The 27,854-nt window shown below is 40.0% G+C and overlaps 2 protein-coding genes across 2 annotated transcripts; both read right to left on the reverse strand.

The window, feature by feature from the left end:
* Window positions 1-3,454: 3,454 nt before the first annotated feature.
* On the reverse strand, window positions 3,455-6,202 carry LOC116260034 (B-box zinc finger protein 20-like). Its single transcript, XM_031638099.2, has 3 exons — window positions 5,692-6,202; window positions 4,812-5,216; window positions 3,455-3,951 (listed from the first exon to the last, which is right to left on the reverse strand). Exons 1-3 carry the CDS (start codon window positions 5,878-5,880, stop codon window positions 3,676-3,678), a joined length of 870 nt encoding a protein of 289 aa, XP_031493959.1. The 5' UTR covers window positions 5,881-6,202; the 3' UTR covers window positions 3,455-3,675.
* A 19,355-nt stretch (window positions 6,203-25,557) lies between these two features.
* LOC116259852 (leucine-rich repeat receptor protein kinase MSL1-like) lies at window positions 25,558-27,362 on the reverse strand. The gene has a single exon (XM_031637810.2). The coding sequence runs from the start codon at window positions 26,958-26,960 to the stop codon at window positions 25,680-25,682; it is 1,281 nt and encodes a 426-aa protein (XP_031493670.1). The 5' UTR covers window positions 26,961-27,362; the 3' UTR covers window positions 25,558-25,679.
* Window positions 27,363-27,854: the final 492 nt, after the last annotated feature.

Here is a 27,854-nt window from a genome sequence, read left to right on the forward strand (position 1 = left end):
CTACATTTGACAAGTTAAAGTCCACACACCAATTAGGGATGCCAATATATTTGATTTGAATAGGATATCCAAGCTAACCATTCTGAAAAAATCAGATATGAAAAAAATAATTAATATCCGATTAAAAAATCAGCTTGGATTCTAATTTAAGAATTGGCATTCGATCATATTCGAATTCAGACCGGATTTAAAATTTTGTATATCCAATGCTCTTACATTTTAAAATTAAGCCGCATTCGGTTCAAAATTCAGATTCAAATTCAAATATGAATGTAAAAACCAGATTCAAATTGTGAAATCGGTTTCCGGATTAGAATAAAACTTTTCTTCAATCGAACTCGAATCCGAATACATGAATGTCTGAAAAATGTAGATATGGTTAAAGATTATATTCAATTTGAATCCATCAACATCCCTGGCGCTAATACTAGATCCAAATGGAAAAAGGTCAGAACAAGCACCCACAATTTCCTGCTTAAATCTGCGAAGGAAAAAAAAAAAAATTGAGGCCTGAAAGATTAATTTCTTTCTCATCTAGGTTCGATGTAAGGCTTTTTACCCTCAAAATGTAAGTAGGGTACTAGGGAGAACGGGGAGGAGCATTGTTTGTTCAAGAGCCAGCATCTGATGAAGAGTTGATGCAGGCGCTTCCGAATGGGGACATGAACCATGTGCAAGACTCATGCTCATGGCGACTCTAGACTTGAAAAAAGATTTATTGGTCTACAAGGAACAGCAATTGACAGCAACTAAACTGACTTATTCAGAAACATTATTGCTCCACTTTGGGAGTTTCAGGCCTCGGGGTTTGAACTAGTACTGCTTGTCAAAATCATCATCTACTTACTTTTCTGTATATATATGATTTGTGGATTTCTCTGGCCAGGTTTGAATGGAGAAATCCTTCAGGTGGCAGCACATTTTACCTATTTGAATGCAACTCTAAACCCTGACCTGCTGGACCTTATATACACCCAATCCTGATAAAAATTGAAAAAATACTCATACTGTTAGATGCACTTCAAAAAAACAAATCCTGCAATGCCCCATTTTTAAAAAGGTTTAGTTCTATATTTAAAATGGAGAGAAATATTGGGAGACTTATTACGAACGCTATTAAGTAATCGATTATCATGGTTTCTAGTCAATGAGGGAGCAAGTTGGGATCCATCAAACTAAGGACTTGAACCTAGTGTGAGTAGACCGATCGAGTTGTTATAGTGGCATTAAAGCTTGTTCAACACTCTAACCTAAGAGTCCTATAAGGACAGATGCATGTATGGGAGGTGGGTTGTAATGTTCCACTTTAAAATGTGTAGTCTTATATCTAACATTATTAGAAAGCTTGGCAAACTTATTCAAGGGGTTGTTAAGTTATTGAGTGTCCTAGTTCCTAGTTTTTTGAGGCTAAAACCAAATCTACTAGGAGTTAAGTTGAGATCCACTAAACCAAGGGTCAGATTGCACTGTGGGCCGCATTGTTACAAATTCTTACCTTGTGGTCCAAGGCGCATAGATTCCTTATCTTTTTCTCTCAGCAGATATATATCTAACAGCAGTAGGCCTACACTGATCCCTGCAACAAAAGATCACTACAGTATGAGCCCCTTGTCGTCATGCTGTAAGGGGAGCATGTGCTCCAGGCCAGGGCAAGATCCACCCACGTGAAGGCCATGCCTCCGCTGTCACCAGTCGCCACCGGGTATTATAATTGAGTTCATGGACCGCTCCATCCCCCAATTAGCAGCGCAGTTGCAGCAGCAACTCCTTTCGTCTTCCATCATCACCAGGTTGGTTGTATGTGGTAGTTGCAGCAATGGTCCTCCCCATCTCTCCTGTGGAGTTCGTAACTCTTCACACTTTTGGCTTGTCGCAAACACGCCATAAATGAGACGGAGCGTATGTGCTGGCCTTCGTAACTTTTGCAGAAGACTGAACATAAGTTGAATAACTTTGGCGCTGATCAGGAGAGACAATTGACACGGAAAATTGAGTCGATGGACCTGAGAAATGGGTTTCCGTCATTGTTTGTGGGCATTTGATATATCTGGAATCATGGAATTTTAAAGTCAAAATGCTTAATTTTTAAGAAATTGGAATTATTAAACAAACGAGACATTTTGTTTCTGGAGTTATGAAATTCAAACTTAGAATTTTGATTCCATTGAACTTTGAGGAGGAATTATGATTTTGGAATGTTCATTCTTGAATGAAAATTTCAAACCATCAAACTTCCAAAGGAAGAATCAGTTGGTAGCTGCCAAAGCAGATGCATTTTATTGCTTCATGTATTCCAGAAGCAGTTCCTATGTCATGTGATAAGTTTTCCCTGGATGGACTAACCAAACAATTGCAGCACCAACATTGAATAGGAAAACATCGATTCCATCCGCACTTATTAACTTCTCAATATTCCCTCCCTACTGCACTATCTTTTTCTTAGAGTGGTCCGTCCATGGCGGCCTACAAGCGCAGGATTCGACTTCACTGCCCCACCAGCCTCCCTTGCTGAATGAGTGTCAAAATGGGCTTCAAATGACCAATTAAAATTGAATCAGTTACTAATCCACTCGATTCACTGGCCGGCTCCCTTCACAACGAGTTCAGTTGAATCACGGAATCGTCCAATTAATTGAATCGGCATCCTGCCCTGGCAAGAATCATTTCAGTTCACCAAATCATGTTCACTGCTAACCCTTTCATATTTTCATCAAATACGCAGGAACAAGCACAGATTGGGGGACATTGAATATTCCCAATGTATGGTAACTTAATTAGATTAGTGGAATATGCTTCTACTTTAAGATCAAGGAATTGATCCTTGAGCAAATGTCGATGTGTTCCAAAGATTCGGCCGATTAAATTGTTAAATATTTACTTAAACGAGTCTAAAATTATCTAGAAGAACAACACAATCTACTAAGCACGATTTGATCACACCAAACCTCTTAAGGCCCAGATGACATCTTTCCATTTCCAACTTCCTAAAGATAGATGATGACTCCATCTCCATCACCATCCCCATCCCCATCACTACCTTCTGTCCAGACACCAGACGGGAGTCCTTCGCTCCACAGTCAATCTGGTGCTCGATCTGACTAATATGCATCTAGAATGGAACAAAGTTGCTCAAATTCAGTAGGGCTAACAGGATTCAGCAACTTTCACAAATGTATAACTAAGATCAGTCAACAGAGTAACCATGTCGTTGTACCCGTCCTCTGAGACACGCTCACTTGGATTCGACAAGTTGAAGGCTGAAACTCAAATGGTAGGCCATGGCTCAGCCGGCACTTGGTAACCAGCTGAAGACGTGGACCCATATGGGTAGGCCATGACTGCGTAACAGCCGAAAAGCAAAAGAACGAAGCAAAATTTCAGGGATTTCTCAATCATCGCTTACGATTTTAAGTACCCCATGACACGAAACCAGGAAAGCCGTAAGAAATCCGAGTACCAGCAGAACTGCAAAGGCCTGCATATTTACAACAGTCTCCTTGAAGAAGGAAACAAAACAAGCTGTAGAAGAGGGGTAAAAAACTAGTAAGACCAGTACACCAACCTCAGAGAGAGATAGAGAGAGAGAGAGAGAGGAGAGAGAAAGAGAGGCAAAAACCAGTACAAGGACTACTTGCACGCTGCAACCCCTCGTAGAAGAGAGAGACGGAGGTGTAGTCAACACCATCTTCCCCTTTTGCCGGGCGGGCTGATCTGGGGAACAGTAAATCCATCGTCGTTGTATAACATTTGAGCCTTCAAAAGATCTACATCCCTTAAATTGTTTAAGGGTTTCACATTCATGCCTCGTCGGTAACAGTTCATAAGCTCATTTAAACTCTGAGCAGGAACTGGAATATCTGGAACTTGGAAAACTTGGTTATGCAGAATAGGGCCTCCATAGCCAAAATCACCACTGAAGTTTGGCTCCATGTATTTCAACATCTCCTCTGTCTGAAATTCAAAAAAGCACACAGTTAACAAGCAAGCCAAAGAAAAATTGCATGCCAGCAAGCATTGACAGATATATGCACACATCTGCAACATAAGAAAACTTGACCTTACCCATTGCTGTAGCTTGTAATATTTGCTCATGGCCTCTGTCATAAAGATGACGAACTGACCATGATTATGACTAGATAGCAAGGAAGCTCCCCATGGACATCCAATTGATAAGTAATAATCCATGAAAACCCCCTACCTTTTTGGGAGATGGACCAACAACAAACCGATACTAGGACGTAGACACAACGTAGTTGACAACATCCTTTGACATCATGGCTAGACTATGACAGGAAGATCAATCATGTCCAGCAACTATCAGTAACTAATAGATGGGTTTGCTTTATAATCTGAAATAAGTACCAGAGTAACTTTAGAAACACAGCAGACGACAGATTTGACAAAATAACTTTTGGTGTTATGGCTCCAGTGTCATGGCTCCGCAACTATCAGTAACAAATAGATGGTTTCTGAATCAGACATTCCGATTCATCATCTGAAACAGTTCTGGGTAAATACTGAAGTAGAATAAAAAGTGAACTAGAACCTACTTGCCAAACGTTATCCAAAGCCATAGTCAACAGGGTTGCAAACTTAGTCAGGACGGCATTATGATGGGTGAAGATTATAGGTGTAATTTGCTGTGTTTACCTCATGGTAACATGAAACAACTACCAAATTATGTCATCATAAAAGGGAAGTAAAATGAATCCGTAAGGTAATGGTGAAATGTGGAGAACAAGTGCACATAGATACATGAACAAAACAGAGTTGATGCAAACTTGTGACCTGAGATTCCAAAGATTTCGAACCTTACACAACCCATCGACTGAAGGCAAATCAATGGCGTCCGGGAACCCGGTTCCCACGCTGTCGAGAAAGTCTTCGACGTGCCAACCAGGTATGGTCTTGATCAAGTAGTCTGAAATGCTGGTGGTGCAACCAATTTCGTTCTTCTCATTGCCATTCCCTGACGCCGGCGCCGGGGACTGAAGAGCTTTCGCAGGCGGGGCCGCGGAGACTTTGGGAACGATGGTGGGCTTCACGACCGATTCAACTACGGAGGGCTCGGTATCAGATGGGGCTAGGAGCTTGATGCCGGTGAGGAGGAACCTGTTGTGCTTAGCAGTCAATTCGTTGGCAGTGTGAATTGGGATGTCGCAATCTCGGCAGAGAATCGCTCGGTCTTCTTGGCAGAAAAGGAAGGCCCGCCTCTCCTAGAGAATAGGGGGAAGAAAATCAGCGAAGCAACAAAGGAGAACTCAGTTGTCGGAACAGAAAGATCATGATTTTTCAATCAATTGATGGATGGTAGCTGTGATTCATCTCTCCCATCCTGTTTCTTCTTTCAAAGAAACAGCAGAAAAAAAATCGTGGTAGTTTTCTGATAAACTAGCATATTTAAGAAGAGTTTGGTACAAAGAAGGGCGATCACACGATGGTTTCTTGAGCCTGCCTTTTTCCATTATGCTGGAAAAAGAAAACAGAAAGAGAGGCAAAGTATGAAGCAATATTTTCCAAACAAGAAAGGATTCTGTCTCTCTATGACCAGCAAGATTGGGTTGCAAATCACAATTTGGAAAGGTTGTGTTGATCCATCACGCTTCGCAGTTCTTTTAGGAGGGGACTGGGTAGAGGCCGTGTTGATCCATCACGCTTCCTAGTTCTTTTAGGAGGGGAGAGAGAGAGAACCTTGCAGATATCACATAGAGGAGACTGCTTGGAAGAGGGGGGCAGGTGGAGAGGAAGGCGTTGGTGCTTTCCGGCGAGCTTGTTGGCATGATGGACGCGCTGGTCACATGCCTTGCAGAGCGCAGCTTCGTCGGCGCAGCAGAAGAGGGAGGCCTCCTCCTTGCTGCACACATCACACTGGATCTTCATCTTCGGGACCAACTTTCTTAACTACGGATTGAAGTCAAATGGAAAGAGACGATTTAAACTGGCCTCTTTGTTATCACCACCACTCAGCAGAACCGACAGAAGAAGAGCAAAAGAAGATAGGCCATCACCGCTTAGACCTTATACACAGAACGAGGAGGACTTAAGAAAACAGCAGAACCGCCATCATCATTTACGGCCAGCTAGAGGGCTTTTATGTCTTCATCCATCAATTTCCGGCCGAAACGAAGGAAAAGACTGCGCTGCCCTTCCACGTCGCAAAGATTGTTCCAGAACGACGAAGAATTTGAGCGTCGCTCGCACCGGGTTTGGAACTTCGGAGCCCATCGGCCCCCTCCCGTCGTGCTTTAACGAGAAGAGCATATCCTATGCAAATATAATTTGAAAAGAGAATTGGTTTTCGAATTTCTACGAATGCCAACAATTAAGTTTCTCTTCAAACTATAGATTAAATTTAGAAAACCCAACTTCGGCCGAGTACAGGCAGTGAAACCTACAAGGATTGAGAATCCAAAATGTTATTTATATATCCGAATCCACCGAACTAAGAGTCGTTTTATAAGTTATGAACTGTGGAGATAATAGCTAATAAAGTAGTTGCGGAAATCACATTACTATGCTGTGTAAATAGAGAAATATCAAGGTCGATGATCCATAAAACTTTGCCCTCTTTCGAAATTACAACATAAAAGATGAATTCCAAGGAAGCATGATTAGTTCGTGCAAATCCAGAGACTTTTTACCATCTTTCTCACTTGTTTCTCTCTTCCAAAGAAGAAGAAGAAGAAGAAGAATGGCAGCAGCTTCATTCATGGGGATCTACCTTACTCGGCAAAGCTGATCATGTCACTAACAAAAGTACGATCAAAGGAGCGCATTCGCGTAATTTCGCCTTTGTTTTAAATTAATGGAACGCCTGAAGCAAGGCACATGAAGGAACAAGAGAGGGAGCAAGAGGTGGGCATGGTTGTCATGTCCATTCCCATCACCCGTTTTATTATTATTAAACATCTAGATCCGGATTGCTAGCAGTCATCCAATGGGGACATCGCCTACCATCATGATAGCTCTTCCAATGGGTGGAAATCGCTTTTAAATATTATATTTATCTATACAGGTTAAATGGAGAAGGTAAATGCACGAAATAATTAAAGCAAATAAGTAAATGGAACCCATCACCTAGGGTTTTGAAGGTCACCATGGCAGCTTTGGGAATTGAATTCTAAAACACAGAGTGGGAGAGGGAAAGAGAGGAGGGGAAAAGGGGGGACAAGTTCATGCCAAAATGGTAGACACACGAAACGAACGAACGGGAGACACCAGTTATGCACCACCCTGTCTGACCAATTAGGACTCATCATCATTTGGTGAGACGGGGTGGACAAAAAAAGAAAAAACATGAGGTTTCTAAAACAAGGAGGTGAAAGTAACGCAAGAACAAGAGAAGGGTTTTCACTTGGGCTTAAAAAAATGATTGCCGAAAGCATTTGTTTCAACGACCTTTCTTTCCAATCGTGAGAAGGAAAGCAAGAAAAACATATTTTTAATACCAACACAATGAGTCATATATATATACATATATATATATGCACGCACCAACTTCAACTTCATATATAAACCATACTATGACAACTATCTTATATCTCTTGTTGAATGCCAAAAAAAAAAACATGTTGTTTAGGGATTTAGTTTCCCTTGACATATTTGTGTGCATCGAGAGGAAAAGATTGTTCTGCCGTGATGCACATGCAAAAGATTGTTTAGCTTTTATGGTTTATATCATTCCCCTTGTTTTCAAGGTCAAAAGACAGTCTTAAATACACATATCTTAGTGTTTCAACGATATAGCGTAGCTGGTTGGGCTAAGAACCTATATAAAAGTAAATCTCTAGTTTGATTTTCGTGAACGCTATGTTCTTGTGTTTTAAACTGAAGGGTGCACTGTTGCTATTGCCGACACCGACGCAGTTCAGAACCCCAGAGATAGGAAAAATTAGGGGGCCTTCAGGCCTCATTTTGGATAGTAGGATGAACCTCTTGCTCACCCGAAATACACATATCTTAGTATATTAGTATCGCCTATTGGCATTAATATATTAGTATCGCCTATTGACATAAGAAGATTGACAGCCATGTCATTCAAACCAATGACGGCCCAAGCTAATGCACCAAATGCCCTTTGCGGACAAATCTATCTACTTTTATCTTTTATATCTCAAAAAGATTCAACTCAGAAAACATTATTAAAGTGCATATTCATGGGTTTCTTAGGGGGTTGAACATCTACGGTTTGATTTTCTAAAACAAGAAAAACGTAACGCCACAAGCAATAATCCTTAAACACTTAACAGTAGGGAGATATTGACATCAACATCCATAATTTCCTTAGCAATGTGCGAATCTTGAAACTTGGTAAGAATAAGACAAAAGATAGTTCAGCCAATAATTGAAATAATGGGTCACATAGTAAAATGCCAAACACCGTCGCTTTAGTTAAAAACATTTTAAAACCATGGATACTACATGACTAAAATGCCCCCCTTCTTTAATATATGAACTAAACATCGAGATCATTCTTATGGGAGTATGGCAGCTATCCTCTTTTAGAAAAAGAGATCAAAAGAGAGAGAGAGAGAGAGCGCTGGAAAAAGAACTATATTAAGCGAGACAACATTCAAAAGAGGAATGAATGCTAAAAGTTACATAATAGCAAAAGAAGAAAAAAAAAAGTGTCACAATGAATAAAAGCAGGTGGCCAAAAGCCTTGAAGACCACAGCTAAAATGTCTCAGCATCTAACAGAAGAGAAAAATCAGAATGCATCCCATGGAACAAGATGTCATTACAGGTACGCCAACTCTGCACTAAAAGCAACATAACTAAGTGCGCCAAAGGAAATGCTAAGTCCAGGAGGTTCGGGGGGCACTAGCAGAGCCAAAAAAAAAAAATTTGGTGGGGCACTCATTTAATACTTTTAATTTCTTTGGAGCACTCACTGGTGACCATGTAGATGGAAAGCTTTACCAAATAGAAGATCGCGAGCCAGTGAAGAAGGAGAAACCAGGTGATGCCAGGAAGCATGATATATTAGCTTCCCAAGAGCGCAGAGCACGCAACAACTAGCCAGGTTTGCATAGAAAAAAACTTTGGCAAGCAAGAATTGATGGACTTAACGATCTTAATGGGCATAGGCACGACCGACATCAAATGCATGGGGATAGCAGACAATGGATGCTTAAGATGGGTCGGAGTTTGAGAGGGAGGCCCAAAAAAGTACTATGAAGATCGAAAATAGGACAGTTGAATGTGAGGCAACAGTGTGAAGGACGTCAGTAGCATTGAAAAGAGTAATGGAGCACTTAGCCTCATTAATGCGAAGGCCCGATAGGATAAAGAACACCTTTCAGATAAATAACATGCGAGCTATCTGTTGAATAGTTGCCTGCCCACAGACTGTTAACGACCGAAGAATATCGTCACCATGAAAGGCAATACCATCAACTATTAACGACCGAAGAAGGTTATGTGTATAATTTTGTGAGGCGATTTGGTTAAAGAAACGTGTGTTGGCATCGCCTGGTTTCAATCATCTGACTCCAGATCACTGCTTTCAGTAGCTTTCATCACACAGTCTATGGAAAGTAAGTTGTTTCAATTCCGACATCTCTCAAGTGCCATGGAGAAGAGACTGAATCTGATGAAGCCCAAAAGAGCAGACGAAACAAAAATTCATTAAAAGAAAAATGTGGTGACAATGCATCACTACTGCATAGAGGCAAAAGAAGAAGATAAAAAAAAAAATACACAAAGAAAAGAAAAACGAACAACACGAAACACATAAACCGGAGCGATAATAAAAGCAAGAAGAAGAGGAGGGGGAGAGAGAAAGCTACTAAAAAACAAAAGTTTTCATATGCAGAGGCCGACATGAACATTTGCGATGCATCCAACTGAAGCAACACTCACTGCCGTGTAACATTTGATTATTGCACTCCTCTCAGACCCGCCAACCGATAACAAACGGCCAAGCAAATTACCAACCACTGTTGATTGAAGGTAAAGTTTAAAATTGATTAACTCGATCAGTTAGATTGAACCGATAAAAAGAAACCCCTTTGTAAAGACAAAATGAGAAAAATGCTAAAAAAAAATACTTTTTTTGCAAAAGGTGAATATATGAATAAATACCATGAAATGCAAAGACAGCATCCGGCTATAAAAGCCATAGATCTCGGAAAATAAATGGCCAAGTTTGTGACACCTCAATCCAAGATTAGAGATTACACCATTAACTAATTAAAAAGTAAAAAAGAGATTAAAAAAAAAAACTGAAGATTAGCATGTCGGCCACTTAAGCTTTCCATTTTTCGCTTGATTTTCCACTTTGATATTCATGTAAATAATATAAAGATTTGTCTCGATTGAAACAATTAAAAATGTCACATGGGATAATGCTTACATTAGGTAGATTTCAACCGCACCAACTCATGCCAAAAGAAGAAGAGTTAAAAAATTAATTTAAAAATTCATGGGGACCCTCCTACATGTAAGTGGGTTGCTGTCCTGGAGCGGCCAACCAAATCCCACCCTCAGAAAAACCAGGCACGGTGCCAAATTTATTCCTGAGGAAAAATACGAAAGTCGCCTCCAAACTCTCGAAATTAACAAGCGTGCCCCACAATAGAACAAAATAGCCCTTTAGGTGCATCCTTCAAATTGTAGATTTAAAAAAGACAATAAAAAACGTTATCATGTCCACCCAATACAACGCCTTTTCATGGGAGTATTAAAAAATGGTTTACAAAAAAAAATACATATAAAAGCAAACTCGATCAAATTGGTGCGAATTTGATTTTTATGTGAAGGCAAACCTAAATTATGGGAACACCAAGCACCCAGACAACCCTAAACTCTTGCAACAAGAAGAAGAAAAGAAAAGGTATGCTTCTCTTGTTCACTTAAACTTCACTGACCAAAAAAAAAAAAAGGAGAATTTGCAAATCATCATATCAGTTGCATCTTTTATGAATCCATACCCAAAAGCAGCAATGATCAGACTCGATAGGTTTTTAGAGTTTGAAATTTTGACTTGGAGACTCAAAAATATTCACCAGCTTCTAAATGGAACTTCTTTGGACGTGTTAGGCTTGCCGACTTAACAAAGCGCATGTTTACTATGTGTGATATTTGGAACGACCATGTGATGTATCAGCCGTCGTTGCCTCCTCTTCTGACCACACGGGAAAAAAAAAATGTCAATTCTGTGGGCCTCAGGAAGAGTTATGAACTCCCTCTACACATGAAATGTCAAAAATAAAAATTCTAGTTTACATACAAATGAATAGGAAGTAGCGAAAAGATAAACTTTCGCTTCTTTTGCATCTTTCAACAGACCATAGACAAGTGATGAGAATTCCGATGGCTTTTGAAATTCTTGACGTCGTGGACAACATGTGAAAATAGAGTAAGGAAAAGAGATGGTCCAACACTATACGCTCAATTCAAATACATCATATTCGGATGATAAGCAGAAGGGATTCCGCCGTTTGAGTGAAAGCCGAACCCTCTCTGTTTCACCCTATCTTACATCATGTCGGAGAAGCAGAAGGGATTTCACCATTTGAGTGAAGGCCGAAGTCTCCCCGCTTCACCCTATCTTACATCATGTCGGCAGAAGGGACTTTCCACCATTTGAGTGAAGGCCGAACTCTCCCAGCTTCACCCTAGAGTTCAATGCTGCTTTTTTGTGTTTCGCTCACTGTGTACCTCAACTTGCAAATAATAAATCATAGATTGCACCTTGACATATAAAATTCGACCGAAGCAGCTGTGGTAACCCACTCATGTGAAGTGGCAAATTTTGATGCGATTCAACTTCGCAATGAGAAAGCAAAAAAGAAGAAAGAATTTGGTCCTCGAATCTTGAATTCAACCATGGAACAGTAGGAGAAGAAACTGTTGAGGGTGATTAGGAGCCTTTTTACTCGTCCAGATAAAGGGCGTTGCTCGTTCCAAGAAACAAATGTCGAAAAGTTAGAAGCCATCGTTTCTGTCCCAGGTTTTGTGCTTGCCAAACAGCCTGTTACTCTTTCTCCATGGACATGATCCCTAGGTCTTTTCACGAGCCAATTGCACATGCTTACCAAGGTGTGATGATTAATATCGTAAGAAATGATATTCTAATTTATTGGGAAGTGGGGAAGGAGTGGCAGGGTTTGCATTTCCCAGCTTCGTTTTTCAACGTCAATTGGTCCCAAGAACTGGCGAATTTGCAAGCTCATCTGCATTGGAATTCATCAACCTTGACCCATATAAAAATGAAGGTGGTTGTCTAGTTATGAAGCAAACTTCAAATAAATCAATGAGAAAATCAAGTAACCTTAATCAAAAGAGATCATGGCGGATCAGGAACAAACCGAGAAACTTTGACTTTCGTACATGTGTATAATTCAATTCATGTGAGCCCCTTTCTCAAAAGAGCGCGGTTTCCAAACAACAACTGTGCAAAGTCCAAAGTGCAAAGTCCAAAGATCAAATTCTTGGTAGCGGTGGAGCAGGTTTCCCTGATATGGCAGATCAATGATGCATTAATATGTATTATCAAGTATCAACATATCATATCAATAGGGATATTCAACATGGCTCAATTGGCTTGAGCTCGACTCATTTAATAAATAATAAAGTCGAGTTTGAATGAAGAAATGAACTCGTTTGTTGAGTCGAGCTTGAGCTGGGCAGGCTCGGCTCTGTTAAATTCAATCGTACTCATATAAAAAAAATATGTAAAATATATTTCACGATATTACCATAGGTGAAAACCTACCACAATGGGCCTCCTTTACCGCAGCCAACTTGGATGTTTTAGCACTTAAATTTGAGCATCTCCACTAATATTAAAAAAAGAAAATTTAATACCTAGCTGGACAGCTCAAACCGAGCCGGCTTGGGCTTTGTTCCAGCTTAACTGAGTCGAGTTGAGTTGAGCTTTTAGATTGAGTCGAGTTCGGAACCCAATGAACATCCGTACATATCTGCCCTCCCTTTCCTTTAGTTGATTTTGTTTTCAGCTCTCTTTCTCTTTGTTTCCCAACCCACTCCTGCACACAGATTTTCATATATATATATATATATATATATATATATATATATTCAGACTCTCCAAGGTAGGCGGCCACTAGTTTTTGGGTTATTGACCTATTCAATAACCTTTCATTACCTCTCAAATTAAACACCTATAGGAGTTGACCCCAATTTTATTCTGGGAAAAATAAGCCCTATATACAATGTGGGTTCTCTATAAGGGAAAGAAGTTTTTCACTGCAGCCATCAAACATAGGGTAACCATTGCAATTGTATTTCCACAGGTTTGAATCATACGGTCGTTGTTATGGGATGATTTGTTATTCCACTAACTAACTGCAAATGTTACATCCCAGTGAGTTGAATGATGCATTGTAAGTCTATCAAAGCCTTGAAGCATGTCGAAACCTTAGAGACATAACGGTCTAACTTTAAGGGTTTTAAGCCGAAAGTTGTTTCCCTTAAATAAACATTGTAAAGTGGTTGTGATCTAATGTGCACCCAAACAAAGACAACATGTTAAAGGGAAAACAAAACCCATTAGTTCGAGTTAGCAATAGCACGAGAGTCTACTTTTGCAAGCTAGAAAAAGACCCTTAGGAGCAGGGGGCCGAGCCAAGGTGGGGCCCACATGGGCACTGATCCCACCTCAATTTTTTTTAAAAAAATTACAAGTAAATTTTAGAAAATTTCACTTGTTTATATAAAAATTTTGAAAAATGATATTTCAGCTCTAGTCAAATTAGAAACTTTAATTCAACCTCTTTCATGAAAAAATTCTGGTTCCGCCTCTACTTAAGAGCTTCTCCACATCTGATTGACATCTTCTGATATAATTCTCTCCCAGTTGAGGCGTCCGGAGATGGGAGTGGAAGACCATATTATGACATTGATATGATCAGATTCTGAGCTAGTCCGATCTATATCTCAGAATTTGAGAGTCGGATGTAACGTTAGATTCTTTTCACCTTCTCTTGTAAAAAAGTAAAAGATCTTTAGGGGGTGTACCAGACCATCCTCTTCAATCTTATAAATCCGACATTTTCTCAATAAAAACCGGCAAAATATGGATTTCAAGTGGATCTTAGGTCTGACCCAGGTTCCTTAGTTTCATAAATCATAGATTTTGTGGTGGGTCATTTGCCCTTTGCCACATCAAACCGATGGATTCTAAATTTGAAGTCATCAAATAACCTTAGTCTAACCCAAGATCTTTAGTTTGATGAATTATGTATCTTCCTATCAAGTTTTCACCACCTAAGCAAAATCATGCCGCATTGGATTCGTAGACCAAAGAAATCAAGTGAACTCAAACCGTGGCCCAAATTTTGCCTGGAAAGCATAAAACACAACGAAAATGACGCCATCCTGAATAAGTTCATCGGTTGAATTTGTTGAGAATGACAAGCAATTCATGTGCATGAATCGTGAGGATTTCTGTATATATTCAAACTTCCTACCGGCGAAAAAAGTGGTTGGTTGTTGTTGTCCAATGTGAACAGCCCAACCTCCATTAATCGCTAACTTTTTCGTTTGTCAAATTTTCCCACCAGAAAGAAAGAAAAGGAATTCCTTTCTCCTCCGCCTTCGTAGGCGACGGAAATTCATCACCTTTTCAGGCCTTGTGTGTTCACATTGTGGAAAAATAAAGGAAGCAACGCCGTTGGGGCCACCACCATGAAGACGAGAAAGCGTTTCCTAGGAGGGGAGCTGCACTTATTTTTTGTCGTGGAAAGTGACCAGTAATGGTGAGAAAACATGGCCCCACTGTTGATCTTTCCTATCCTGTTTGTTCCATCAACGTCGGAAAATTATTTCCATGCCAGCTCGGCCTTTAATTTCCGTCGTGGAACAAACAAGATAAGGAAGCAGACCATGAGGTGAAAGCTACACCAGAGGATGCCGGCCGATCCGATACAGAGCTAATACAGCTACTTTTGAGTAAACTATGGTTTCAATGGTGGAGTCAGAAATTTCTGGCAGAAGAGTACAAGTAATAAATTTTAAATTTTTAAAGGACATCAACATGTAAATGAAAAAACTTGTTCATGTAAAAATAAGTTTTTTTTTTTTTTTTTTTTTTTTTTTGTGAGTCTATACAAGCATTGGACCTTGGAACAATATTAAAGATTTTTTAAACGAACATAAATGCCAATTGCAGATTTTTATTGTTTATTAATTTATTTGCTTATCGGATTGTAGTGCTGTCATAGACTGTCTAAAAGGTCTATTTGTATTTGTTTTAAGCCACATATGGGTGTGCAAGCGTGATGCTTAGTCCCACTTGGCCTTAAAGAATGCATACATTCGCTGGACACACCACCTCACCCTGTACTTGGCCAAGCAAAATTAGGGATGCCAAAAGCTTCCAATTGAATTCGATAATCTTTTAATCCTATCTATTTTTTTCTGGATATTTGCAAGTTCGGATTCAAATTCTCATTTAAATACAAACGATAAAAGTCATACATGAATCTGGATTTAAAATTTTATTTCATAAACTGAGATCCGGTCCAAGTCCGATTCTTACATTTACATCCAAATCCAAATTTTGGACCGAATCTCACTGATCTTCAAACTTGAAGAGCATTAGATATAGGATACTTAATTAAAATTAAATCAAATTTGAATCAATATCTAGATCTGATCACATTTCATTTTTTAAATATGAATCCGATCTGCGATCTTAATTGGATATATAAAAAAAAATTCCATATTTGATTTTTTCGAAACGATTCGATCAGATGTCCGATCCAAATCAGGTATATTGACATCCATTATCAAAATTCAAAACCGAACTAGATGAGCTTCTATTGGGTGTTATTATTATTGTTGTTACATTATTATTATTAATACTATTAGTATAATGAATCTAGACCAGGTTTGTGCGAAAAGTTTGAAGCACTTGAATGATATCTCTAAAGCAGAACCCACCAATTCCATGAAAGTGAAAAACTCGGCCACTCGACTGAATTTGTTGTGAATAAGCAAAAAAATGTTCTTCTATACATCCTGTTAAGAACAGGAACAGAAAAATGTGAGAAATAAGAAGAAAAACTTGGTCTATGTATATCTCTAATTTGAGATCTACCAACAACAACTCCGTTTACTGGGTCGAGAGTTTGGTGTAGTTAATGGTCAAGAGTTCTAACACTGGAGTTGTGTCTATCTTGGTATGATCTGAATAAGGGGCTTTCTGCACGAAACCAACTTGTTTATCTAAAATTAAGAAAAAAAAAATCCTAAAAAGGGCCATTTGGCAACAAAATATTCATTCTATGAATACTCTTCAGAGAATGAGGCAGATTTATGAAATACTAAAACGCAGTACTATTTTCTAAATCTACCTTAATCTTCGAGACAGATTAATGCAATGAACTGAATTCCTTGTAGATCAGCATTTACCTTATTTTTTGTTCCTCAACAAATCTTTTAGGTGTTCTTTATTGTGATTTTGGATTTTTTAAGATCTCGAAACTGTTATTCCAATTTCACGAGATGTCTCCAAAGAGCTGAACTTAAAACTTTTTTACTTCTGATCCTAAGAGCGCTCTGACCTTTCCATGCATGGAGAAAACACGCTTATGAATGCTTTTAATTGACCATAAAAAAGCTTCAACGCGTTCTAAATTGTTGCATATTGTTTGTCTTTGGAAATTCCCCCCCTTGTTAGTCTAACTTAGCTAACAAAGTTCTGACATCAATTGTTAGTTCAAAGAGAAAGTCCTTCGCAAGTGTCTCAAATTGAAGGGTCCCTGTTTGATAAGCATAAAGGATAAGATAGCATCCAATTTAGTAAGCATTCCATCACCACGGATGGGAGAATAAAAGGATGTCAACATTAAGAGCATGAACAACAAATACCACTTCAAACTCTGGAAAGCTTTTCAATGAAGTTCCTGTCCATCGCTATTTTAGCCCATCTTTTATTCTTCTAGTCCTGATGACAATCGTTGAGCTGACAGTGAAATGGGAACACATTGCGCTAGCTTTCATCGTCTCGAAGTTATGCTCATCTAACTCACAAATAATAAGTGAGAGTTGGTGATATAAGCGAGCAGCTCTGATCCAATAATGGAAGATTTAGCAGCCACATAAACCTTCATGAGCTAGTAAGGACTCCAAAAAGAACCTGGTGGATCTCTCCCCCTCTCGTAGTAGCCGCAGATCTAAGAGATGTGCTTCCTTTGGAGATCACGGCTTTTGTGTTTTTAATAAATTCATTTTCATCTCTCTCTCTCTCTCTCTCTCTCTCTCTCTCTCTCTTATATATATATATATATATATATAGTGGAGTGCCCACATCAGACCTGTGCTGTTGGTGAGTCGATCATCCCTCAGCCAAAATATTCTGGCTCTGTTACTATATATATATATACATATATATATTAGAAAGAGAGTGGGTTCATACAGTAATTGCCGTCTGTATATCCAGCAAATGTTATTAGGAATACCGATACAGGAAGTTTCACCCATACCAGAACTGACGAGGGTTCAGATCTGATTTCCCACATCGAAATCGTCTGATTACGGTACAGGCCGCTGCATTCACAGCGAGTGGCCAATGTAAGTTTTATGTGTTCCTAGTGTCCCTTGTTTGATAGGGCATGTGGCTGCAGGAACATGGTTTGCAGAACACCGGCATTCCTGCAATCAAACGACCTTATCGATATACATTTTGACAGGACTCCCTAGCCATTTCTTATTGGGCAGATAAAATTGCCCCCTTTTCCTGTCGTAAATACCGAGTTTTAGACTAAGAATCTATAGTTTATAAAACAAGAGATATGTTCCTTTCACATTATTTTAGTACGTGAAAAAGTCAATTGTAAACAACGCATCGAAATTCCAGGAGTATAAGACGCATTGACTTTTGATATGATGAGTACCACCTTTGTCTAATCAACTAAATTCCATGACCTAATATACGTGATCTCTTGGAAAAGATATAAGGCAAAAGTCTAATATATAGAATTTGAATAACGAGTCATTTGATTGATGAAGAGATACGACTAACTTCCTATCAAAATCAATGCTCAATCTTTTACATGATATATTTCATGTCCCCAAGAACTCCGGTTACGTCTAAAGGAGAGATCCAACTTTCTTCCACTTTTGATGGGCAGATGTTCAACCCCTTTGGCATAGATAGCTTTGGGAGCATTCACAAGTCATGCCTGGCAGATGATTTGGAGCGTTTTCTGGGCATTCAGAGTCATATAACTGAGAAAGAATGAATCTCTGTTTCTGAATTTGTCAAAATTCTGATGATCAGTTTCTGGAGGTTAACTTTCATCAGGAACCAGAATGACCATCATCTTCTATCTGCACCGCCACTACTAGAATGAGCTGCATGTCCACAATTAACTCTAGCCAAATCCTAGAGGTGATCAGGATCAGAGAATGGGAGGCAACGGCCTGCGACTTAATCCGGAAGGGCCCATCTATATATATCGAAGCACAGCAAACCACACGAACATATCCAACATTTATATTCCTTGTAACTGTCATGGAGTGTGAAGCTGCCTTCCAATTCGGTTTAGGCATATCACCAGACATTTGCAGAAGAGGGAGAGAGAGTGGAAGCATTTAAGCAACGAATGAATTTGACAGCAAGAGATGCACCAAGGTGGATAGGTGAATTTGGAGACTTGCAAGAAAAAGAGGCATTGACATAACAGCTGAAAAGCCATACGGGGCAAAATTTTCTTGTTTTTAAAGAAAAAGAGAATTAACCTTTCACTTCGCTTGGAAAAATTTTAACTTCTTGTGAACGTTTTTTTTTTTTGTTTTTCATTAATCTTTTTCTACTGCCAACTTATCATTTTTTTTAATCTTCGACTTTTTTAGTTAAAAACATGATTCAATTCTATTAATAAATAACTCTGGCAGCAATTTGATCTGATCCCTTTTCGAAGACTAATATTCAAAAACCAAAAATAAGAACGTTAAGCAGGAATCACCCTGAGTAGAAGCTTAGGAATGAGACTTTTAAGTTGAAGAAATGGGGAAAGAAGTTCGAGAAAACAGAAATGTGCCGAGATCTGATGAATACTTGTTTATAACTAAGCTTATAGATTGAGCCCGCTCTTTATCCCAGTCGCCCATGTTACATTCATTTTGCACATTTCAATGGGAACCAAAAGGAGGAGAACAAGCTGAATAATCATGAGTGGAAAGAAGCTCTGCCTTCTCCTGCTTTAATGGGTGCTTTTCTTGCCATTTATTACCAATTTATAATGAAGGTTGCAACTTTCAAATTATGTGGTGTGCCCGGCCATGATGCCCATATGGCAAAGGGAGATCTCTTTCCTGCATTGTAGTCAGAACAACCAACAGTTTCTGCCAATTGTTCTCTAAATTTATTCCATCTTTTGGCAGACAGACCTAGAAAAATGTAGATGATTAAATGGGGACGACATCAATGTTGTTCTCTGGCTGGTGTCCATGTGCAATTGTATATGTTTCCACTTTCCAGAGAAAAAGGAATATGAAAACGCACCAAAATGAGTACAGTAAGATGCCAGTCCTGGATCAAATCAGGCTTCAAGTTCAAACATAGCAGAATGAACTTGCCTTTTGGCGTCTAGTTCTTTGGAGTAGATCGGCACCCGTATTCCCGAGTCAGCCGATCAATGCGCATCATAGTATTCGCTCACTGAAGCACGACAGGCTTATATGGCTTCTGAATTTTGTTTTTTTTTTTAATTTGTGACATACTAGAGATTAGCTTCTCACTTATTTCTAGACTAAAAAAATCAAAGTGTGCAGATTCACCCTATATAAAATGGCCGATTGGACCTGATTTTTTTCATATTTCTGCAAATCAAAATGGTCTGCTACTAAAGCTGATAACAACGGCGTAGCATTTGATCGAACATTTGAGGAGCTAAAGCAATTTGTATTTAATTATCCCATGATTTTTTTTCTTCTTTTCTACCAGAAATGCATTGTGCATCTAATTAGGTGCAACAGCATAATGTCTTCAAGTTGAAGTTGGTAGGTATGGATTCATATATGCACGCAAATTTTCAAACATGAAACTTCAATGCGTCCAAAGAACTCGGCGGTTGCCCTTGTAATAAGAGAAGAGAAATTTAAAAACCATTACATCATACCAATTTAGTGCAACAAATATTCCAATAGCAACAGAAGACAAAGTAGCATTCGACCTTCTGTTGTCTAAAGAATATTCCTGTAGGATCAAATATATATGCCTTATCAAGCATTAGCTAAGAATTAGCTGCCCAACCCGAAATAACAAGTGTTTATATCATGTAATTATTAATAAGAACCATGAAGAAGATAACCCTCACGATTTGATGTAGCAATTCCTAGAGTAACTAGGTGTCAGATACAATACCCGAAAACTTGAAGAAGCAGTGAGCGCAGTTGCTGAACGTAATCAACAAAACGAGAAAAATACAAACATGCGCTATAAGACATGACTCTCCTGGGCTGGAACTGATGAATAATCCAAGTAACCATGAAGCTTGCATGGGACATGATTCATAGCTTCTAGAACGGTACAGTAGATATTCTTCATGCCTGACAGTGAGCCACAATACTGGACAAATAAACAGCTCATGCTCATGAGGTGTTCCAATTATTGGCAGAAAAGGGCCACCCTCTCCCGAAAGTTTGGTATGTCATACCACTTTGTCTGAACTTGGGCAGGCAGATTGGGCTTTAGCACGCGCGCACACACACACACACACACACACACACATATATATATATATAATCCTTGAACTTCTCTGTCCAAGTTTGGACAGGGAAATCCTCTGGTCTGGCAGTGCGTTTAACCACATCCACCCGATGCATTTTATCAGGCAGCTATGATTGGATGGAAGGTGGGATGGCTGGAGGATTTCATCTTTTATATATATTTTCAGATGTTTTTGATTTTTAAATTTTTTTTTCCCATAGATGTGGGTTTATATATGTGAATTTTAGGGAGGAAAATATGTTAGTAGTAAAAGAAACTGCATGTGTTGAGGAAAATGTGCATGTAGTCAAAGAAACTGTGTTGAGAAGCATATGGCACTGAAAGAGGTTCTGTCATTGGCCTCCAGGCTCCTTATTGTTTAGAAAGGAAGACCCAAGAATGGAACACTTCGCAATGTCAAATTACAGAAGAAGTAATTTAAACATGTTAGAATTACATGATTTATTTAACTCAATCTTACCTCTCTTTTCTAGCGCCACACTACATTTAATGTATATCTAGAATATTCTTATTTACTTTTAAGATCAAGCTAGTACTACCTTTTGCTGGTTTATAAGCCATTCAGCAGAATCAATTGATTTATTGAACCGACAGCTTGGGTGATTCTTTCAAATTTGGATCTTTTGTGACAATGATTTAAGCAGTACAAAAAATCGACCGCATTGCGACACAATGGACTGATCTTTTGTAACTTTTGTGCAAAAATGCATAACAAGCAATGGAAGCATCGCCTAAGGAGGTCAACTTGTATACTTCTATTCCAATGACTTGCAAGTTCAAAATTAACCAAACTAGAAATTAAGTAGAAGGACAGGAAGATTTCCTGTTCTTCCTCGGAAAAAAAGGCAACAAATTCATATATATTTTACCATTGAAATAGATTCATAGTCTCTAAATCTGCTGTTTGATATAAAAGAGTAATCAGCTGTAACTTCAGATTCAAGATAGATGGCAATAAATTGAAAAGAGAGGAAGTACCTGGAGGCTTTCCAACCCCGAGGAGCTGGCAGGTTTCCTCATGTCTGTACTGCTGTTGCGAGGGAAGTAATTACCTTTAGTAATGCCAACTGCTCGTGTCACCCGATTTCTCACCTAAGCAGAACCAGTAAAGAATTTAAACGGGTTCAGATCATTGTGTTAACTAGCATTATCAGTTTTTCTACTCACTGAGTCAATGAGTCAACTCGATGAGTCAATCTCCTGGTCATCTGTGAATCTGAGTCCAAGTGACAAGTTTGCTGACTATAAAACGCAGTTCTGATGGACACAAGGAACACCGGCGTTCCGTAGGGCTGCAGTCTGGGCAGCTCATGCTCATGGAAACATAACGCTTGTTTAACTAAGGACAGTCTGGACAGCTCATGCTCATGGAAACATTACACTGGTAGAACTGATTAAAAAAATTGCTTAGGATTGAAAAGATCTACAAAATCTAGCATTAAGAAAGTATTACAGAAAAGAAAAATGGAGAAAATTTAACTAAGACATGCGGTACAATGTTCCTGGTGTACTATATATGTAATAGAAAATAGTGTGAGCCTGCAACACAGGTAAACCACCTTCAAACTGACCAAGTCTTCCTCACAGTCAAATTAAATTCCTCAATAAATTCATGTCCGACTGAAATATGTCGTGTGCAGAGCAGTTGGGAGACAAACTTTATGGCATATAACTGAAGAAATATCATGGAAATTTGTGGCTGGGAAGGGCTCTCCATCCTCTATAAAGTATTTCAGTTTTTTGAAGGGTAACAACTTACCAAGACGGATATTGGAGAGACAAATATAAGAGCTTAGGTCTTAGACATGAGTCATGACACGAAGATAGCTTGAAAGGGGGAAAAGAAGAAAGAGGATAAGACTTAACCCTTCATCTCGAAGCTGGTAAAGATTCAACTCTTGATCAAGGAGCTAGTAAGAAAGAAAAGCAACAAAGGAAGCAAACTGGGGTTGCGCAACAAAAGAAACACATCTGGAGCTTTCTTGAATCTTACAGTTCTTTCTTTCAAATTTATTTCATGAAAAGTTGCGGGGTAATCTTACAGTTCTTTGATAGAGACCTTTCCTTGAGCTACCTTTTACCGCCAGTACATAATTAATCTAATATTAATTTCCACAAGTAAGATTGGACATACATTATAGTTCTTTAATGCATGTTATGAAGTTTTTTCTTACTTTTAAATTATTTGTACGTATAATATCTTTTGTCAATTCCGCCTAAATCACTGAGTCGACTATTTCACTCCTAGAGGGATTGGATTGGATCCCCAACTTGGCTAGAGTTTTGATTCAGTTTCCTCAAATTTTTACTTTGCAATTCAGGTAGACTCCTCGAGTTATTTACCACGACTCAGAAAGTCAGCCAACTATATTTAAACATTATTTTTCGGCATCATGCTTACCTTAAACATTGTTTATGTGGACATCGAGGCCAAGTGTGGATTCTTTATATCTAAAATTTTACTGAAACAGTGAATATATATATATATATATATATATATATATATATATATATATATATAAGCAAACACTTCTACTTCTACCTAGAAAGTGGTGAGATTTTCTGACTTGCTTCAGAGAAACCAGTGTTTAGCTTAGTGCCAAAGTAGTGACAGAGTACTCAGATATTTAAATTAGAGGAAGTACCACAACTCTGTAAGTGAGACACTTGATTACCCCAGAGAAGACCATTAGCTAGGTCTTCTTCTATTTTTCTTCTTCTTTAGAAAGAGTTGAAGGAGGATGGATTAGCCACTTCCAATTTGGAAATGGAGAAGCAAATAGATCGGTGCCATTTCTAACTGAATCAGGTTTGGATCGCATCCTACTGGTAATATATTTATCTGTCCTCGACTTGGAATGCAAATGGATCAGATATATCCAATCACTGATTCAATTTGAAATACGTTTAGGTCTGATTAAATCTAAAATCCAAGTAATATATATTTGTCGGAGCTTATGCTAGTTAAATCCAACTTAGTTTTTTTTTTAAAAAAAAGATCTGAACCTGAGTCTGACTTCATCGCAAAGGAACTTATCAGTTGAATTCTGTAAAAGTTCCCGAATTTACATCAAGAGATGAGCATGTGACCACCCTGATCGCAACCAACTACGAGTCCCTCCAATAAAGAAGCAAAGCATTCAATACTATTGAAGGCCTAAACAAGAGCCGCACCATTTACGAGGCTAGTTATTGGATCTCAATCTCAATTTGGACCAAACCACAGTGAGGAAGAAATTCCACGAGAGAGGCAACCCAAAATCCTACAAAATATGTCATAAGACAGACATTTAAAGAGAAAAAAAGAAACAAGATTGCCAGCAAATGGCGAGGAAGAAGGGAAGATGGTACTTAATGTTTCTATGGTAAAGGATGAAGAGAGAGAGAGAGAAGAAAGAAGGGGGCTAAAAGACTCCGCTACATTATTAGTCTCAAGATGAGCAACTCTTCTCTGAAATCAACACTCTTCAATACTATCAAGAGAGCACAATCGGAAGACAATGCGTTACACTAACCATCACTTGGTGAAGGACGGGAAAAGAAATAGAGTAGCGAACAACCGGCGGTTCACAAGCTTCAAGAAGAGGCAACCTTTTGCCTAATTGGTTGCTAGATTGTGAAAACCTTGTCCAATCGTGGTCCCAAGAAAGCCGTACCCATTAAAGGCCTAGATTTTTTACGCTACTCACGGGCTCCTCCTCGATTCCTCACCCCAATCCTCTCTTCTTTCTCTGCAAATATTTACCCCCACAATTAAGATCCCACCCTCCCTTAATCCAATCACCATGCTCCTCATCATTTTCTAAACTTTCAACGATTACTTTGTTTCAGCTTTAAGACACAATCTTCAATTCACAATAAACAATCGAAAAGCAGCAAATGGTGTATGATTTACAGTGCCAGAGCTTCTCGGTTCTGGATTGCTCTAGATTCGGGAGATTATTTTTTTCACCTTTTAGACTCTAAAAGGTTAGGATCTGGATACAACCTAATACAGTCAAGCACTTCCTTTTAGGCATCTGTTCTAGCTCGGCTTAATCAATTTTGGAGGACTTTTAGTCGTGCCCTTCTTGAAAAAGACAACATTTCTTCGTAAAAAGTAAGCGCAGGGTAAAAGCATCCACGGGCAATACATAGATATCCGGCATCGAAGCGTAAAGTTGCGATACCGATGGAAAAAGAAGGCGCAGGTGCATCGACATGATATGAGATGTGACCCACCAATGGCAGGATTCCCCAACACCTTTCATGAATGGTAACTGCAGCAGTCGAAGCACTTGATTGCCGGTAAAAAGTAAAAATGTATAGGTAAGGGTCATTTCTGTCCTGACATGAGCATGCATGAGAATGCAAACAACGGGAGATGTTCTTATGCATGTACGTAAAAAAAAAAACACCAGTAAAATTTTCAGGAAAAAGAAATGCTTGAATTTTTTTATTTTCCAAGCAGAAAAATGCTCTGTTATTCCTGCTTGCAAGCACCCCTGGCCCTTATTAGAAAACTCTGTATTTTGTTGTGATGGAAAGAGGTCCCTGATTTTTTGGGAGACAAAAGAAATCTATCTGTTTTTAACGGAAAGGACATGAAAGGTGGGTGGTAAAAAAAGGAGATTGTGAACAGTGCAAGGATGAAAACACTAATCACCAGGTGAAATCTCGCAAAGCCCTAATCAAAGGTACCAAAAATCATGTCTCCCCCTTTTTCCATAGAACCGGGATAATGCAAGATAATCACATCATGGGCACCTCATTTTGTCCTACTATTTCTCAGAAATTTCTAAAGAAAAACAGGAAAGCAGAAAGAAGGAAAAGAAAAAGAAGTCCCCAAGGAGAAAAAGGAAGAATCAGAAATAGGAGAAGCCAACTCGTATCCTTCCCATTTTAACAAACCATATACAAGACCAACCGAACCATATAGTCAGTTGAGGGGAAAAAAGGAAAGAAAAAGAAAAAAGGATTTCAGGGGGCAGTCTTTATGCCTCAGGGATTCCCGGATTGAAGCTCCGGCAAGCCGCGAGCGGTTTCTGCCGGACGCCCTGACAGAAGAAGAAGGCGTTCGGGCACCTGAACAGGCAATTATCCGCCAAGCTGACGGCCACATCCCCTGGCTTCACGCTCAGCAATCCCATGGGTATCGGCCCGAACAGGTAGTTCCCGGCCAACATCAGCCTCGCAAACGGCTGTACTCCCATCTCCCCTGGCGCCGCCATCACCTTCACCCCGTAAGCCGGCGGTATCATTCCAGTGAGCATGTTGTTCTCCAGCGACAGCGCCGAGAGCTTCGGCATCGCCGCCAGGAACAGGGGCAAAAAGCCGGACAAGCGATTGTTCTTCAAGTCCAGAGCAATGAGCTCGCTCTTGCTGCCATAGCTCGGCGGGATTTGGAGTCCCCAGAATTGGTTGAAGGAGAGGGTGACCTGCTGCAGAGATGGGTGCTCGAACAGGGTCGCCGGGACCCAGCCGGAGAGACGATTCTGGCTGAGATCCATCACCTGGAGGTACTTCAGGTTCCCGATCGTCATCGGAATACTGCCTTCTAATTGGTTGTTTCGCATAGAGATGTCCACCAGCGAAGCCGGTAGGGACTCCGGGAATGCTCCGGTGAACTGATTATCGCTTGCATGTAAGAAATTGAGGTTCTGTAGGCTTGTCAGGTCGGGAAAGTGACCGGAGAGGTTGTTCCCTTGGAGCTCGAGTCTCCGTAGGGACTTGAGCCCGGAAAACGTGGGCGGCACAGCTCCTGTGAGTTGGTTGTTGTCGAGGTAAAGTTCTTCAAGCAGAGCTAGACGGCCGAGCTCCGGAGGAATAGCGCCGGAAAAGGAGTTGGTAGAGAGGGTTAAGAATCGAAGGCTCGGGAGGTTTCCGATGGACGCAGGAATGGAGCCATTGAAGGAGTTCGGGGAGAGCTGGAGGGCGGTGAGGTGCCTAAGGTTCCCGACGGCCGGAGAGAGCGTGCCCGAGTACTCGGCAGTCTCGAGGGTGATCTCGGTAACCCTCCTGTGGCCGGAAAAGGACGACGACGTTTGGTCGTCGCATCGGAATCCGCAAGTGAATCGTTGGCCGTTGAGATTGTCGCAGGGGTCGACGGAGAAGTCCCAGGAGCTGATGCAAGAACCCTGAGGGATTGACGCGGGGTCGATGGCCTTCTTTATCTGCTTCAGAGCTTCTATATCAATGGGAGAAGTGATGCAGTCTGTCGTGGGCAAGAAGACAACGCAGGAGAGGAATAGAAAGAAGAAAACCAGAGACACCATCTTCTTCTTCTTCTTCTTCTTCTTCTTCTTCTTCTTCTTCCTGAGAGAGAGAGAGAGAGAGAGAAGGAGAGTGGGGAAGCAGAGCAGAGCAGAGCAGAGCAGGGGGAGACAGAGAAGGAGTGTTTAGATACCCGGAAATCTGAATAAACATGGCGTCCTTTATGGGTTTTCTTGTCCTTTTGTTCCTTGTCCGAGTGAGACACCCACTTTGAGGCAATCCTTTTGCTTGAAGGATGACCTCGAGAGAATATCGCCTTTGACGAATTTGGTCATCCAAATCCGACAAACTTACGGTACCGCCACACTCTGTTACCCTCCTCTTCAAAAACAAGTGACCCACCAATCATTTGCGTCATTTTCGGCGTCAGCCGCTACTATCCAACGGCCTCTCCTCGCTCCACGTGTATCCTCATTTCATCTCAGCCGTAGGAACTCTATTTATATATAACAATCTTAAGGGCCGTTTCCGGTGTCTTCAAGATCTAATGGGCAATTAGAAAGGGAAATTTCTTCTTTGAGGCTTTACTTTTGCCTGTAATTTTTGAAAAGGGCTATCATCTTTTATAATTTTAATAAGCATCGCATAAAGGAAAAGGGCTTCAAGTACACTGCCTTTAACCTCAGAAACAAAATACTATTTAAAAAAATATGTGTGTGTGTGTGAGAGAGAGAGAGAGGTTTCCTGGTTGGCTCATGGCTGGGTGTGTGAACGGGACAAGACTGGCGGTGGGACACTGGGTTGGGCTTGCTAGCTGCATTGAGGAGATCCAGCTTGCTCTGGCTGTTAAGGACCCCTCTTTCCTTGTACTCTCTGCAATTTTTCTTTTCCTCTCTCTCTCTCTCTCTCTCTCTCTGGGGTAGGTTAGGTTTGCATCCGGTCGAGCGCCATGAACG

This window comes from Nymphaea colorata, chromosome 9 (assembly GCF_008831285.2).
Source record: "Nymphaea colorata isolate Beijing-Zhang1983 chromosome 9, ASM883128v2, whole genome shotgun sequence".
NCBI classification, from domain to species: domain Eukaryota; kingdom Viridiplantae; phylum Streptophyta; class Magnoliopsida; order Nymphaeales; family Nymphaeaceae; genus Nymphaea; species Nymphaea colorata.

What these genes read in the sequence shown, in the direction of transcription:
- LOC116260034 (XM_031638099.2), bottom strand. Translation starts at nt 5,880, where the DNA reads ATGAAGATCCAGTGTGATGTGTGCAGCAAGGAGGAGGCCTCCCTCTTC. An exon ending in CTCTATGTGATATCTGCAAG is followed by an intron (nt 5,217 to 5,691) that starts GTTCTCTCTCTC and finishes CCTATTCTCTAG; the next exon opens with GAGAGGCGGGCCTTCCTTTT. An exon ending in CAGTCGATGGGTTGTGTAAG is followed by an intron (nt 3,952 to 4,811) that starts GTTCGAAATCTT and finishes TTTGAATTTCAG; the next exon opens with ACAGAGGAGATGTTGAAATA.
- LOC116259852 (XM_031637810.2), bottom strand. Translation starts at nt 26,960, where the DNA reads ATGGTGTCTCTGGTTTTCTTCTTTCTATTCCTCTCCTGCGTTGTCTTC.